This window comes from Schistocerca gregaria, chromosome 3 (assembly GCF_023897955.1).
Source record: "Schistocerca gregaria isolate iqSchGreg1 chromosome 3, iqSchGreg1.2, whole genome shotgun sequence".
In the NCBI taxonomy this organism is placed as follows: domain Eukaryota; kingdom Metazoa; phylum Arthropoda; class Insecta; order Orthoptera; family Acrididae; genus Schistocerca; species Schistocerca gregaria.
In genome coordinates, this window is record NC_064922.1 from 724,402,307 (window position 1) to 724,418,481 (window position 16,175).

A 16,175-nucleotide genomic window follows, 5' to 3' on the forward strand; every position below is an offset into this window, starting at 1 on the left:
GCCCTTCCTTAAGGGGAATTACTCTTGCAAAAGTGACTTCATGAAAATGAAATTTAGTGCGTCACTATTTCAGTTATATATATTATCACGAATGACTACATCCACTTCCCTTAATTGTAGATGTTATACGAATTCCGGTCATCATTTATTTTTTATGAAAAAAAGGAAGCTGAAATTAATTTTACATTAGTGCATTGTCAATCTGTTGACATCCTGTTATAGTTCTTCTTTTTGTTACTCAGAGAACCTACCCAAACACCTGTGTACTCTTCTGTGACATCTTTGGAAAAAGCGTGTCATTTATTTGATAATGAGGGTTCAGGCGGTGAACAGTCTCATAAATAAAATAAAAAATCTCTTGAACTTTACTGAAGGTACATGTCTAAAACAATCCTTGGTCATGTACACGTTCGTCTGCCTCAATGTGTGTATGGTTACATGAGGCAATTTATGAATGTGAAAAGCAGACAATTAGACGCCGATTGTTTCGTTAATCCAAGAGCGCAGGGAAACGATGTTGGTGTACACTCCTGGATATGGCGGGTAAAAACAGCCATAGCCCCACGAGACGATTCCGTATTGCGTGGAGTTCGCAACCAGGGGACCACCTTTGTCACCATTGCAAGCGTCTTTGCCGCCTTCTGGCTCACCAGCGCAAATCATGTTCTCCGTGACTATTCCTTCGTAGGTGTCGTTGCAGGAGGAACGGTCGATGATAGTCGTGTTGACCGCGTGCAGCTGCTCCGGGTAGTCTGCCCCAGGTTGAAGGCTACCCCAGCCGCTCACCGTGACGGTGGTGCCGGCCTCGAGCTCCTCAGTAGCCAGAGCCACAGCCTGTGGAAACAGTGATGGTAATAACATGCAGTCCGCTGTGAGAGGTGAACATTAAAAAACAGTGTTGATAATGAGTCATCAAGGAATAATCTATATTTATAATTCATGGGTTACTAGGGTTATGAATACCAAACAATGAGTTCAGATAAATTTTTTGATAAAACTAACGATTTAATGAAAATCGAAAGTAATGTGGCTTTATGGGTACTTAGATTTCTGGGACTGGAGCCTTATAAGCTGACACGGACATCATAATGTTGCAAGAAGTGCTTACTTATTTGAATGGAATTAAGAGCTACTGCACCACAGTATGTCATAGAAATGACAACGAACTTGGAACAGTGATTATAACTACGAAAGGGGTCATAGTAACAAACATAGAGAAAAGCAGAATAGCAGAGGTACAGCCGGCATGGTCTGTAATACCAGATTAATTAATTTCTTTGCCCCTCAGTTACAGGGGAAAAAAAACAGAGAAGCATTTTTCAACGATGAGATAGTTCCACTTTTACAACCCATCCCAAACAAATAATATTTTTAGGTGATTTTTTGCTGTGTAACCAGTTCCAAAAATCAGACACCCAGTTGTAAAACATACATGTAACTGAAGAGTGTTACATCCACTTCATACGCTAGAGCTTAAATACGATGACTAGCCGTACTGATAGAATGTATGCAACGTACAGGTTAAGGGAACACGTTTTGCAGCGATAGCTATGGCCAACCATAATCTGAGCTCACGTAGCGTTCATATGAAGTATAAACCTAGAGAAATTAGAAACCTACAGACCAATAAGATTGTAAAAATTAAACGTCGTTCGTCTGGAAGAACCAAGACCCTGTGCACCCTTTCGTCATATGTGGGTAGGAAAAAAAAAAGAAAGTTCCCAGCGTACAATTCAGCTATTAACTGGTGGATGAAGTTTGAAAAACCAGCAATAATATAAACCATGAGGAACCACGATCAACAATGCCACACCATCATTTCATTTGTTTACTCCTGCGAAAACTGTCCCTACCAGAAGGAAACCGAATTTTATTTTAAGCGTCTGAGAGACTAATTTAAACTTGGTGCAACAGTAACAGCAAAGTATATGCTTATTAACAAAGCAACTCGAAAAAGTTGTACACCAGGAAACGGCATCAATGTATCACGTTATAAAAGTAAATAAAAGAAGAAACCTGAAACTACTTACAGATATGATAACTGCACCCAGGCGACAAAGTCATTTGATAGCGATGTGCACATATACACTATGTGATCAAAAGTATCAGGACATTTGGCTGAAAAGACTTACAGTATCGTGGCGCACTTCCATCGGTACTGTTGGATTTCAATATGGTATTGACCCACCTCTAGTCTTGATGACAGCTTCCACTATCGTAGGCATGCGTCCAATCAGGTGCTGGAAGGTTTCTTGGGGAATTGTAGCCCATTCTTAACGGTGTTCTGCACTGAGGAGAGGTATCGTTGTCGGCCGGTGAGGCCTAACACGAAGTCGCCATTCCAAAACATCCCAAAGGTGTTCTATAGGATTCAGGTCATGACTCTGTGCAGGCTAGTCCGTTACAGGGATGTTATTGTCGTATAACCACTCCGCCACAGGCCGTGTAGTATGAACAGATGCTCGATCGTGTCGAAAGATGCAATCGCCATTCCCGAATTGCTCTTCAACCAGTGAGAAGCCAGAAGGTGCTCAAAATAATAGTGTAGACCTGTGCTGTGATAGTACCACGCAAAACAAGGGGCCCAAACACCTCTATGACGTGATTCGTCACTCCACACAACGTTTTACTACTGTTCAATCGTCCAATGTTTATGCTCCTTACACCAATCAATGCGTCGTTTGGCAATCAATGCGTAGTGGCTTCATAATGTAGACTGTGTTTACATGGAATGGACTAGGTCCTATCGTCAAGCTGAACCGAGCATTGACTGATTAAGTTCTGCTTGTTGGAAACCATCTGCAGACATTCATGGACTTCATGTTTTTTACTAACGATGCGCCATGTCACCGGTCCATCGTTGTTGGCAATAGGTTTGAAAAAATTCTTTACAATTTGAGCGAATTATGTAGTCACCCGGATAGCCCAATATGAATCCCATCAAATATTTATGAGACATTATCTAGAGTTTAGTTCTTCCACAAAATTCTGCACAGCCAACACTTTGGCAGTTGTGGACAGCTAGAGAGTCAGTATGGATCATTATTTCTGAAGGGGACTTTCGACGACTTACTGAGCCCATGACACGTCGAGTTGTTGCTCTATAGGCTCTGAGCACTATGGGACTTAACTTCTGAGGTTATCAGTCCCCTAGAACATAGAAGTACTTAAACGTAACTAACCTAAGGACATCACACACATCCATTCCCGGGGCAGGATTCAAACCTGCGACCGTAGCGGTCGCGCGGTTCCAGACTGAAGCGCCTAGAACCGTTCGGCCACTCGGCCGGCCGTTGTTGCTCTATGCAGGCCAAAAGGCGGCGCGACATGATATTAGCAGGTGTCCCATGACTTTTGTCACCTCAGTGTACAAGCACGATGCTACTGAACAAACAAGCTGGAAAAAGATAAGAAATCCTTAGTCACATTACAGAATTAGTAACCAACAAAGCAACGGACGAGAGTTATTATATGACAACGACGTCGGGACGTTTAAATCAAGAGGAAGAGGAAATCTTCCCAACAAAACTAACCGAAAAAGTAGTAGATGCTACTGAAAAAAGTTAAAAATATTTATACGGCCCCGTTGCTTACATATGCCATGTCGAGAAAAATGGCAAAAACCGAGGAGGAAAGACAATCGAGAGTCTTCGATCTATAGCACTGCTCAACAGTGACTAGAAAATTTTCATGCGGATCACACTGTAAAGATTAAGTTCAGTTGTCAGCACTATAGCTGGAACATACCAAACTTGTGTGGAAACAGATCGCCTAATACACCAAACATTAAGTGATTACAGAGACATCAGAACGAAAGTAGAAACTTGCTGTTTGCAGTGCGCAACCATATGGCTTGACTTCGAAAAAGCTCTTGATAAAGTTAAACATTTACGTCTTTTCCAGTCTGTGAATGCCTTGAACTTCCCACAGAGTAACTGACACGGATAAGAACCTCCCAAAACTGGCGTAGCAGGACACACCGTAAAAGGACAAGTACGTAGACTACTATGAATTAATAATTCGGTACGAGAAGGTTACTCCGTCTCCATGGAACTACTTGCAATAGCTGTTGATGCTTTTCTCTTTATCCAGAGACAGCAACTTCATGGACTGCAAATGTGTGGTCAGAAGATCACATGCCAAGCATACAGGGACCATCTACATCTTCATCTACATGACTACTCTGCAATTCACATTTAAGTGCTTGGCAGAGGGCTCATCGAACCACAATGATACTATCTCTCTACCATTCCACTCCCTAACAGCGCGCGGGAAAAACGAACACCTAAACCTTTCTGTTCGAGCTCTGATTTCTCTTATTTTATTTTGATGATCATTCCTACCTATGTAGGTTGGGCTCAACAAAATATTTTCGCATTCGGAAGAGAAAGTTGGTGACTGAAATTTCGTAAAAAGATCTCGCCGCGACGAAAAACGTCTTTGCTGTAATGACTTCCATCCCAATTCGCGTATCATATCTGCCACACTGTCTCCCCTATTACGTGATAATACAAAACGAGCTGCAATTTTTTGCACCCTTTCGATGTCCTCGGTCTATCCCACCTAGTAAGGATCCCACACCGCGCAGCAATATTCTAACAGAGGACGAACGAGTGTAGTGTAAGCTGTCTCTTTAGTAGACTTGTTGCATCTTCTAAGTGTCCTGCCAATGAAACGCAACCTTTGGTTCGTCTTCCTTACAATATTATCTTTGTGGTCTTTCCAACTGAAGTTGTTCGTAATTTTAATACCCAGGTACTTAGCTGAATTGACAGCCTTGTGAATTGTACTATTTATCGAGTAATCTAATTCCAACGAATTTCGTTTGGAATCACCGTACACTTTTCGTTATTTAGCGTCAACTGCCACCTGCCACACCATACAGCAATCTTTTCTAAATCGCTTTGCAACTGATACTGGTCTTCGGATGACCTTACTAGACGGTAAATTACAGCATCATTTGCGAACAACCTAAGGGAACTGCTCAGATTGTCACCCAGGTCATTTATATAGATGTCCCAGGACGCTTCCCTGGGGAACACCTGATATCACTTCAGTTTTACTCGATGATTTGCCGTCTATTACTCCGAACTGCGACTTTCCTGACATGGAATCACGAATCCAGTCGCACAACTGAGACGATACCCTATAGGCCCACAGCTTGATTAGAAGTCGCTTGTGAGGAACGGTGTCAAAAGCTTTCCGGAAATCTAGAAATACGGAATCAACTTGAGATCCCCTGTCGATAGCAGCCATTACTTCGTGCGAATAAAGAGCTAGCTGCGTGGCACAAGAGCGATGTTTTCTGAAACCATGCTGATTACGTATCAATAGATCATTCCCTTCGAGGTGATTCATAATGTTTGATTACAGTATATGCTTCAAACCCCTACTGCAAACCGACGTCAGTGATATAGGTCTGTAGTTAGATGGATTACTCCTACTACACTTCTTAAACACTGGTGCGACCTGCGCAGTTTTCCAATCTGCAGGTACAGATCTACCTGTACCCGTGGTCTAGGGGTAGCGTCTTTGATTCATAATCAAGACGCCTTCGGTCCCGGGTTCGATCCCCGCCATTGCCTAAATTTTGATAAATAGTCAGCATTAGCGGCCGAAGACTTCCGGCATAAGAAGTCAGCCTCATTCTGCCAACGGCCTTGTCAAAGAGAGCGGAGGAGCGGATAGAGGTTCAGGGCACTCTCTTGTCCTAGGGGTGGGAAATTGCACTTAAAGGCGGAAGAATCAGCAATGATCAACGACATGAGGATGCAGAAGGCAATGGAAACCACTGCATTAAAGACACGTAACGTGTATCCACAGGACATGTGGCCTATAGTTGAAGAAGTGTCATGATGATCTCTCCATTGGCAAAAGATTCCGGAATAGTCCCCCATTCGGATCTCCAGGAGGGGACTGCCAAGGGGGAGGTTACCATGAGAAAAAGATTGAATAATCAAGGAAAGGATAACGTTCTACGAGCCGGGGCGTGGAATGTCAGAAGCTTGAACGTGGTAGGGAAACTAGAAAATCTGAAAAGGGAATTCAAAGGCTCAATCTAGATATAGTAGGGGTCAGTGGAAGGAAGACAAGGATTTCTGGTCAAATGAGTATCGGGTAATATCAACAGCAGCAGAAAATGGTATAACAGGTGTAGGATTCGTTATGAATAGGAAGGTAGGGCAGAGGGTGTGTTACTGTAAACAGTTCAGTGACCAGGTTGTTCTAATCAGAATCGACAGCAGACCAAGAGCGACAACGATAGTTCAGATATACATGCCGACGTCGCAAGCTGAAGATGAACAGATAGAGAAAGTGTATGAGGATATTGAAAGGGTAATGCAGTATGTAAAGGGGGACGAAAATCTAATAGTCATGGGCGACTGGAATGCAGTTGTAGGGGAAGGAGTAGAAGAAAAGGTTACAGGAGAATATGGGCTTGGGATAAGGAATGAAAGAGGAGAAAGACTAATTGAGTTCTGTAACAAGTTTCAGCTAGTAATAGCGAATACCTTGTGTTGTGGTTGGCAGGAGAGCCAACCGTATTGCTAAAGGAGGCACGCGTTTTAGCTCACGCAGGCTGGCGTGAGGTCTGGAACAGGACAAGGGAATTAGAATTGAGAAAAACGGACGTAGCTGGTGGAATACTTAACTTTAATCCATTAATGGAGAACTTCGCTCTTTATGGTACATGATTCACAATATCAATAGTACGGATACTGGATAGTAACTGATGATGGCGCCTTGCTAGGTCGTAGCAAATAACTTAGCTGAAGGATATGCTAACTATCGCCTCGGCAAATGAGAGCGTAGAAGACAGTGAACCATCGCTAGCAAAGTCGGCTGTACAACTGGGGCGAGTGCTAGGAAGTCTCTCTAGACCTGCCGTGCGGCGGCGCTCGGTCTGCAATCACTGATAGTGGCGACACGCGGGTCCGACGTATACTACCGGACCGCGGCCGATTTAAAGGCTACCACATAGCAAGTGTGGTGTCTGGCGGTGACACCACACCTTGTTCAAGAATCACAAGAGGAGGAGATATACTTGGAAAAGGCCGGGAGATACGGGAAGATTTCAGTTAGATTACATCATGGTCAGCCAGAGATTCCGAAATCGGATACTGGATTGTAAGGCTTACCCAGGAGCAGATATAGACTCAGATCACAATATAGTAGTGATGAAGAGTAGGCTGAAGTTCAAGACATTAGTCAGGAAGAATCAATACGCAAACAAGTGGGATACGGAAGTACTAAGGAATGACGAGATACGTTTGAAGTTCTCTAACGCTATAGATACGGCGATAAGGAATAGCGCAGTAGGCATTACAGTTGAAGAGGAATGGACATCTCTAAAAAGGGTCATCACAGAAGTTGGGAAGGAAAACATAGGTACAAAGAAGGTAGCTGCGAAGAAACCATGGGTAACAGAAGAAATACTTCAGTTGATTGATGAAAGGAGGAAGTACAAACATGTTACGGGAAAATCAGGAATACAGAAATACAAGTCGCTGAGGAATGAAATAAATAGGAAGTGCAGGGAAGCTAAGACGAAATGGCTGCAGGAAAAATGTGAAGACATCGAAAAAGATGTGATTGTCGGAAGGACAGACGCAGCATACAGGAAAGCAGGAAGTCAAAACAACGTTTGGTGACATTAAAAGCAACGGTTGTAACATTAAGAGTGCAACGGGGATTCCACTGTTAAATGCAGAGGAGAGAGCAGATAGGTGGAAAGAATACATTGAAAGCCTCTATGAGGGTGAAGATTTGTCTGATGTGATAGAAGAAGAAACAGGAGTCGATTTAGAAGAGATAGGGGATCCAGTATTAGAATCGGAATTTCAAAGAGCTTTGGAGGTCTTACGTTCAAATAAGGCAGAAGGGATAGATAACATCCCATCAGAATTTCTAAAATCATTGGGGTAAGTGGCAACAAAACGACTATTCACGTTGGTGTGTAAAATATATGAGTCTGGCGACATACCATCTGACTTTCGGAAAAGCATCATCCACACAATTCCGAAGACGGCAAGAGCTGACAAGTGCGAAAATTATCGCACAATCAGCTTAACAGCTCATGCATCGAAGCTGCTTACAAGAATAATATACAGAAGAATGGAAAAGAAAATTGAGAATGCGCTAGGTGACGATCAGTTTGGCTTTAGGAAAAGTAAAGGCACGAGAGAGGCAATTCTGACGTTACGGCTAATAATGGAAGCAAGGCTCCAGAAAAATCAAGACACGTTCATAGGGTTTGTCTACCAGGAAAAAGCGTTCGACAACATAAATTGGTGCAAGCTGTTCGAGATTCTGAAATAAGTAGGGGTAAGCTATAGGTAGAGACGGGTCATATACAATATGTACAACAGCCAAGAGGGAATAATAAGAGTGGACGATCAAGAACGAAGTGCTCGTATTAAGAAGGGTGTAAGACAAGGCTGTAGCCTTTCGCCCCTACTCTTCAATCTGTACATCGAGGAAGGAATGATGGAAATAAACGAAAGGTTCAGGAGTGGAATTAAAATACAAGGTGAAAGGATATCATGGTACGATTCGCTGATGACGTTGCTGTCCTGAGTGAAAGTGAAGAAGAATTAAATGATCTACTGAACGGAATGAACAGCCTAATGAGTACACAGTATGATTTGAGAGTTAATCGGAGAAAGACGAAGGTAATGAGAAATAGTAGAAATGAGAACAGCGAGAAACTTAACATCAGGATTGATGGTCACGAAGTCAATGAAGTTAAGGAATTCTGCTACCTAGGCAGTAAAATAACCAATGACGGACGGAGCAAGGAGGACATCAAAAACAGACTCGCTATGGCAAAAAAGGCATTTCTGGCCAAGACAAGTCTACTAATATCAAATACTGGCCTTAATTTGAGGAAGAAATTTCTGAGGATGTACGTCTGGAGTACAGCATTGTATGGTAGTGAAACATGGACTGTGGGAAAACCGGAACAGAAGAGAATAGAAGCATTTGAGATGTGGTGCTATAGACGAATGTTGAAAATTAGGTGGACTGATAAGATAAGGAATGAGGAGGTTCTACGCAGAATCGGAGAGGAAAGGAATATGCGGAAAACACTGATAAGGAGAAGGGACAGGATGACTGTACATCTGCTAAGACATGAGGCAATGACTTCCATGGTACTAGAGGGAGCTGTAGAGGGCATAAACTGTAGAGGAAGACAAAGACTGGAATACGTCAAGCAAATAATTGAGGACGTAGGTTGCAAGTGCTACTCTGAGATGAAGAGGTTGCCACAGGAAAGGAATTCGTGGCGGCCAGCATCAAACCAGTCAGTAGACTGGTGACCAAAAAAAAAAGGTACAGATCTATCGGTGAGCGAGCGGTTGTATATGAGTGCTAAGTAGGGAGCTAATGTATCAGCGTAATCTGAAAGGAACCTCATCGGTATACAATCTGGACCTGAAGACTTGCCCCTAAGGTATCTACTTCTAAGAAACTCATGCTAGCAGCTGTTCGTGTTTCAAATTCTGGAATATTCCATTCTTCTTCCCTGGTGAAGGAATTTCGGAAAACTGCATCAATAACTCTGCTTTAGCGGCACAGTCGTCGGTAACCACATACGTCCGATTCCTGGGGATGGAAGAAAATTAGATGGAAGAAGCGCTCTAAATCTTACGGATATATGAAGCCATAACATGTAACAAATTAAACGGAAATAAGGCGGGAATTATGAACACTGGCAGAGGAGAAGAATTTTGAGCAGAAGAACAAATAATTGGCTGAAATACAATCAGTTTGAGAAATACAAAAGCAGAACAAAAATTATACATCTGTTACAAAAAAGAAAAAACACAATATTTTGAACGACTAGTCAGAGGATATTGCTATTCATACGACAGATACATTAGTGTGTTCTCCAGAAATTATTAGCATTTCAGTCACTTCGCACCAGCATGTGTCCTGTTCGCAATGGGCCTTGATAATTTGTACCATGCGTTGTAGCACCAATGGGTACAAGGCGCAAATCGCGTCCTATGCGATAGCCATCCATGCTGCTTTCACCTGATTGCAACGTCCATCTGTCGTGGTTGGCATTGGGTCACAATCCTGCACACGTCGTTTCACCATATCCGATACTTTTTCGATTGGCGGAAAGTCCGGTTATATGGCTTTGCCAGGGCAGAAGGCCGACATCCTGTGTCACCAAGAAGGCTCGTGTTCGAGCAGCAACATGTGCTCATGCACTGTCTTACTGAAAAATGGCATCTGGGGTGCGGTGCAGAAAATGTATGCTACAGGCCGTAGTATGTCATTCACTTAGGTCACACTGGTGACAGTGGCCTGTACAGGCACCAACTGCGATTTGTGATTGTACGCAGTAGCGCCCCACATCATAAACCCTTGGGTTGGTGCTGTTCGTCTTTTGCGAATGCAGTTCGCGTGATGCTACTCCCCCTTTCTGCGGACAACGAAAATGCGGCCATCAGTTTCAAACAAAGAGAAAATGGATTCGTCCGAAAACATTAGGGCGCCATTCGTGCCGTCAGCGACGTCGTTCCAACCACCATAGTCGTCTATCGTGTTTCTACACATTCATCAAAGGTAGGCGGAGATGTGGACAGTGCGTACGCAGCCGATGACGTTATAAAGGGACGGACTGTCCCGCCTGATAGTGTACACAAAGATGGTTCAAATGGCTCTGAGCACTCTGCTACTTGACTGCTGAGGTCATCAGTCCCCTAGACCTTAGAACTACCTAAACCTAACTAACCTAAAGACATCACACACATCCATGCCCAAGGCAGGATTCGAACCTGCGACCGTAGCGGTCGCGCAGCTCCAGACCGTAGCGCCTAGAACCGCTCGACCACCCTGGCCGGCGATAGTGTACACACTGTTCCATTGTTACACCATAGCTAAGGACGCCGGCTGCTGTGACCGAGCGGTCCTAGGCGCTCAGTTCGGAACCGCGCTGCTGCTGCTACGGTCGCAGGTTCGAATCCTGCCTCAGGCATGGTTGTGTGTATTGTTCTTAGGTTATTTATGTTTAAGTACTTGCGTCTAGGGGACTGATGGCCTCAGATGTTAAGTCCCATAGTGCTTAGAGCCATTTGAATCATTTTTAGCTGAGGACGACGCAGATCTGTCCTGCAATGGAAATGATGAGGTGTCGATCTTTGCGGGGGTGGTCTGGGCGGTGCAACCTGACCCGTCTCCTCGTGTTCTACGGCCTTCTGTGAACTACTCAGCACACGCCCATTGCACTGCCGAAACACTTCGTCCCACACGAGTGGTAATTTTCCGGATGTAAGCATTACATTCTTAAAGCCAATAACACACCCTCTTTCAGGCTCACTTATTTGACCCTACAATACGCATATACGTGAGCGAGGGATCCCGCACGTCCGCTCAAGTAACACAGATGTATTATCTTCGGTTTAAAGCGACAACGAGAGCCATGGCACATTTTACCGGCAGGTTATGTTGCGGCGCAAAATCGATGTTGACCTTGACATCGCGAGCCGACGTGGCTCAAATGCTAATCATTTCTGCAGAACATACTACTGTAATCTGCTGTGAATATGAACGTCCTACCTCCTGTGGCTCAAGGTGCTCAGTTGTTTTTGAACATAGTAAATACCAGCAACCCTTGGTAAAATTGGCAGCAGAGGTCAGGCGATTAACGTCACCTATGAACCCTTAACACTAGCTGCAGAAATGAGAAGCCTTAAACCGTCACGTATCTACCACTGAGCACAAGCACTGTTTATCAGCAAAACACAAACAATGGTAAATATCAACTAACATCGTATTGGCTGATATTCTAGACTAAATAGAACTGCCGAAAAGGGACCCACTTATAGATGTTCAGCACGTCCGGAATGAGCTCTGTCAGCTAAAATATTTTCTTTAAGAGTACAGCTTCATCAAAAGAACAATTCCTGACAAAGATCTATACAAAATCGAAGCAGCCAGCAACAGCATGGTGGAAAACTAAGCAAAAATAGAACAAAACAAAAAGAGAATGGAATAAAGCTGGAACACAGTCTCGGAAAATATTCCGGACACACACTCATGAACCAATGTGAAATCAACGAGGTACCTGGCTGCAAACAGGAAAATCCCGACCAACGCAAAACACCACACCGTTAATCTGTCTGACACACCAATCTACATCAGGTGCAACCTACTGCACACGAACGAACATGTAATATCTGGTGAAACGTATGCGAACACCTGTCAGTGTCCACCCTGCACATTTATGAACACTTGAAGTCTGCAAAGAACGCTTTCAATAAGATGCCAGAAAATTTGCGTAGGAATGGTAGCCCTTTCTCCCTCAAAAAACGTAACCAGAGAAAATAGTGATGTAGGACGCTGGGGTCTGGAGCGAAGTCAACGTTCCAACTCTTTCCAAAGATATTTCTTTGGAATCAGCTGGGTACTCTCGGTCGGCCAGTCCATTTCAGAAATGTTACTGTCCACAAACCATTGAATCAGTAATGCTGCATTATGCGTTGTTTTGCTGGTAAAGTCACTCATCGCCCTCGATCTGTTCTGCTGTATGCAGTACACACTGTAGTAAAATTCGTTCGTATCCTTTCGCGTTTACTAGTTCCTTAAGCGCACCAATGGGTCACAATACTAACCACGAAAATACCCCCACAGTTTAAGATGTCCTCCTCTGTACTTCACTGTTGGCACTACGGATGATGGCAGGTATCGTTCACCTCGCATTCGCAAACCCAGACCACAGGCTACAACGTGATTCATCAGTGCAAACCATTTACTTCAGGTAACCGATGTTTAGTTGGCGCCGCTCTTCAGACCATCTCAAGCATCGCTTAGATTGACTGCAGAAATTTGTGGCTTATGAGGAGCGGCTCAATAATTCTACTCCGTTTTTTTTAACCCATTATTCTAGTTCAAGACCTTTCTCGTTCGACAAATTGAGCTCTTGCAAGACGAGATGCGAAGTGTGCTTTCATAGTGCTTCGGTCGAACTGGGCTTCATTTGCCTCAACTCGGCTTGCATGGTGAAGCTGCCGTGGTGCACTGCCAAGAACGTTGATAGAAAGCATATTCATCACTGAAATAGATAAGCGCAAGACAGTCACTCGAATAACGGAACAACCTGCTCCAAGCAAAGCAAAGATTTTCGAAAGTCCATTTAAACCGGAATGGGAAATTCTTTCTTTTCTTGTTAGTTGTGGCAATAGAGCCAGATATCAAATCTGCGGTACAGGAATTATATGTGTAAGAAAATCGTCTATTTGCAGACACTATACCAAATTGCACTCAGAAGAGTAAACTGAAATCATAGGGGACGCCAGAGAGAAAAATTAAGGAAGGTGCAAACTCTTCCGGTAGAGAACTCTATATGCACAAATGAGGCTCGTACCAGCACTTCAGCATATTTACTTTGATCAAAGGATCTACGAAACGAAATGAAGTTTACATTCCTCTCAATTCGGTTGTATTATTCCCAAACCCATTCTTTTTTCTCTGATTTAGGGCGACGAAGATGAAGGGTGCCTTGAAATGATTCAGAGCTAGTAGTAAAGTTGCTTTATGTTTTGTAAGATCAGGGTAGTCGATTGTTGAAGGGCCATTAATAAACAATATTTCTTGGATAAAGTAGAGGCAATGAATCTCACAGTATCTCCCGCATACAGCAGAATACCACTTTTCCAGTATGACAAAGTATGGCGAAGCAGCGACATTGTCGGGAATTTGCATGAAGAACTGTCAGCCAAATTTCACAACTTCCAGGATCGCTTGATGAGTCCATGGCTCAGTTAGCGTTTTTTTTTTTCTTTTTTTCGTGGCGTGAACGACGATCTAAATGTAACGGAAGAACTCATGGATATGTTTTCGATTAATGACACTGCTATAGGGGTGGATATTTGAGAAGCGATCGAAATGACAGCTGAAAGAATAAGACTCACTTGGAGAAAGCTGTTTTTTGTAACCACAGACGAGATGACAGCAACGCATGGTAAAGTTAAAAGCATAATTGGCCTACTGCGGAGAAAGCTTAACACATTGAATTTATCTTCCGCTTATTGTTTTGCCCACGAAGAGGCTGTTTGTGCAAAAGCGGAGTTCGGAGTTCAAGATGTGATGAATGTAGTGGTGCCTATCGTGAATTACATTCATTCTCATGGACTCATTTATCGTGATTCCAAATAATTTTTTTATTTCATTTGAAGAGGAGTATCCAGAAATAACCTGCCATGCTGATGGAAGGGGAAAGTAATTTCCCGCATTGTACTGAAATGCAGGAGGATCTGCAGCGAATTGACGCATGGTGCACGGAATGGCAATTGAATCTCAATGTAGCGAAGTGTAATGTGATGCGAATACATAGAAAGATAGGTCCCTTATCATTTAGCTACAAAATAGCAGGTCAGCAACTGGAAGCAGTTAATTCCATAAATTATCTGGGAGTACGCATTAGGAGTGATTTAAAATGGAATGATCATATGAAGTTGATCGTCGGTAAAGCAGATGCCAGACTGAGATTCATTGGAAGAATCCTAAGGAAATGCAATCCGACAACAAAGGAAGTAGGTTACAGTACGCTTGTTCGCCCAATGCTTGAATACTGCTCAGCAGTGTGGGATCCGGACCAGGTAGGGTTGATAGAAGAGATAGAGAAGATCCAACGGAGAGCAGCGCGCTTCGTTACAGGATCATTTAGTAATTGCGAAAGCGTTACGGAGATGATAGATAAACTCCAGTGGAAGACTCTGCAGGAGAGACGCTCAGTAGCTCGGTACGGGCTTTTGTTAAAGTTTCGAGAACATACCTTCACCGAAGAGTCAAGCAGTATATTGCTCCCTCCTACGTATATCTCGCGAAGAGACCATGAGGATAAAATCAGAGAGATTAGAGCCCACACAGAAGCATACCGACAATCCTTCTTTCCACGTACAATACGAGACTGGAATAGAAGGGAGAACCGATAGAGGTACTCAGCGTACCCTCCGCCACACACCGTCAGGTGGCTTGCGGAGTACGGATGTAGATGTAGATGTAGATGTAGATTATTCTCTGCGCCACGCCGTGGCTCAGTTTTAGAGGTCAAGGGAAACTAGAATCACTCTTGCATAACCCGGAATGAGCAGACGATTTAGGATTTTTAGCAGTAAACTTCAGCTACTCAAAAACAATTTTTCAGAGAGAGGTAAGCAAAAAAATGGTTCAAATGGCTCTGAGCACTATGGGACTCAACTGCTGTGGTCATCAGTCCCCTAGAACTTAGGACTACTTAAACCTAACTAACCTAAGGACATCACACACATCCATGCCCGAGGCAGGATTCGAACCTGCGACCGTTGCAGTCGCACGGTTCCGGACTGCGCACCTAGAACCGCGAGACCACCGCTGCCGGCAGAGGTAAGCAACTCTTTACTGTGCTACGTATCCGGATTTTTAAAAGTCCGTTCTTCAAAATGGTACTATGGTTTTATTTTACACCATATGCGCGGGAAGCAGCACGCATAGAAAAATTTGTAAAAGTGCTACAATCGCTTAAAAATGAGTTTAGCGAGGGACTTCAGTTAATGTACCGGTATACCATTAAGAGGAAAATAAAGCCGATTTTGTTAAATGTACAAGCATAACGTTCTACGTCTACATCTACATGGATATTCTGAAAATCACATTTAAGTGCCTGGCAGAGGGTTCATCGAACCACCTTCCACTTCTCTATTATTCCTATCTCGTATAGCGCGCGGAAAGAATAAACATCCATATCTTTCCGTACGAGCTCTGATTTCCCTTATTTTATCTCGCCAAAAAAAAAAAAAAAAAAAAATGGAATGTCGTGTGACGAGGGCCTCCCGTCGGATAGACCGTCTGCCTGGTGCAAGTCTTTCGATGTGACGACACTTCGACAACTTGCGCGTCGATGGGGATGAAATGATGATGATTAGGACAACACAACACCCAGTCCCTGAGCGGAGAAAAGCTCCGACCCAGCCGGGATTCGAACCCGGGCCCTTTGGATTAACTGTCTGTCGCTCTCACCACTCAGCTACCGGGGGCGGACATTTTATCGTGGCGATCCCGTCGCTACGAAGAACGCCTTCTTTTAATTATTTCCAGCCCAAACCCTCTATCATTTATGTGACAATCTCTCCCATATTTCGCGATAATACAAAACGTACTGCCTTTTTTTTAACTATTTCGAT

The 16,175-nt window shown here is 43.6% G+C and overlaps 1 protein-coding gene across 1 annotated transcript in view; it reads right to left on the minus strand.

Moving 5' to 3' along the window:
- Positions 1-358: 358 nt before the first annotated feature.
- The window catches only part of LOC126355581 (vitellin-degrading protease-like), a 30,889-nt gene continuing 15,072 nt past the window's right edge, over positions 359-16,175 (minus strand). The window contains exon 2 of the mRNA XM_050005945.1: positions 359-834. Within this exon, the coding sequence (XP_049861902.1) occupies positions 472-834 (363 nt within the window). The 3' untranslated portion in view covers positions 359-471. The remainder of the gene's footprint in view (positions 835-16,175) is intronic.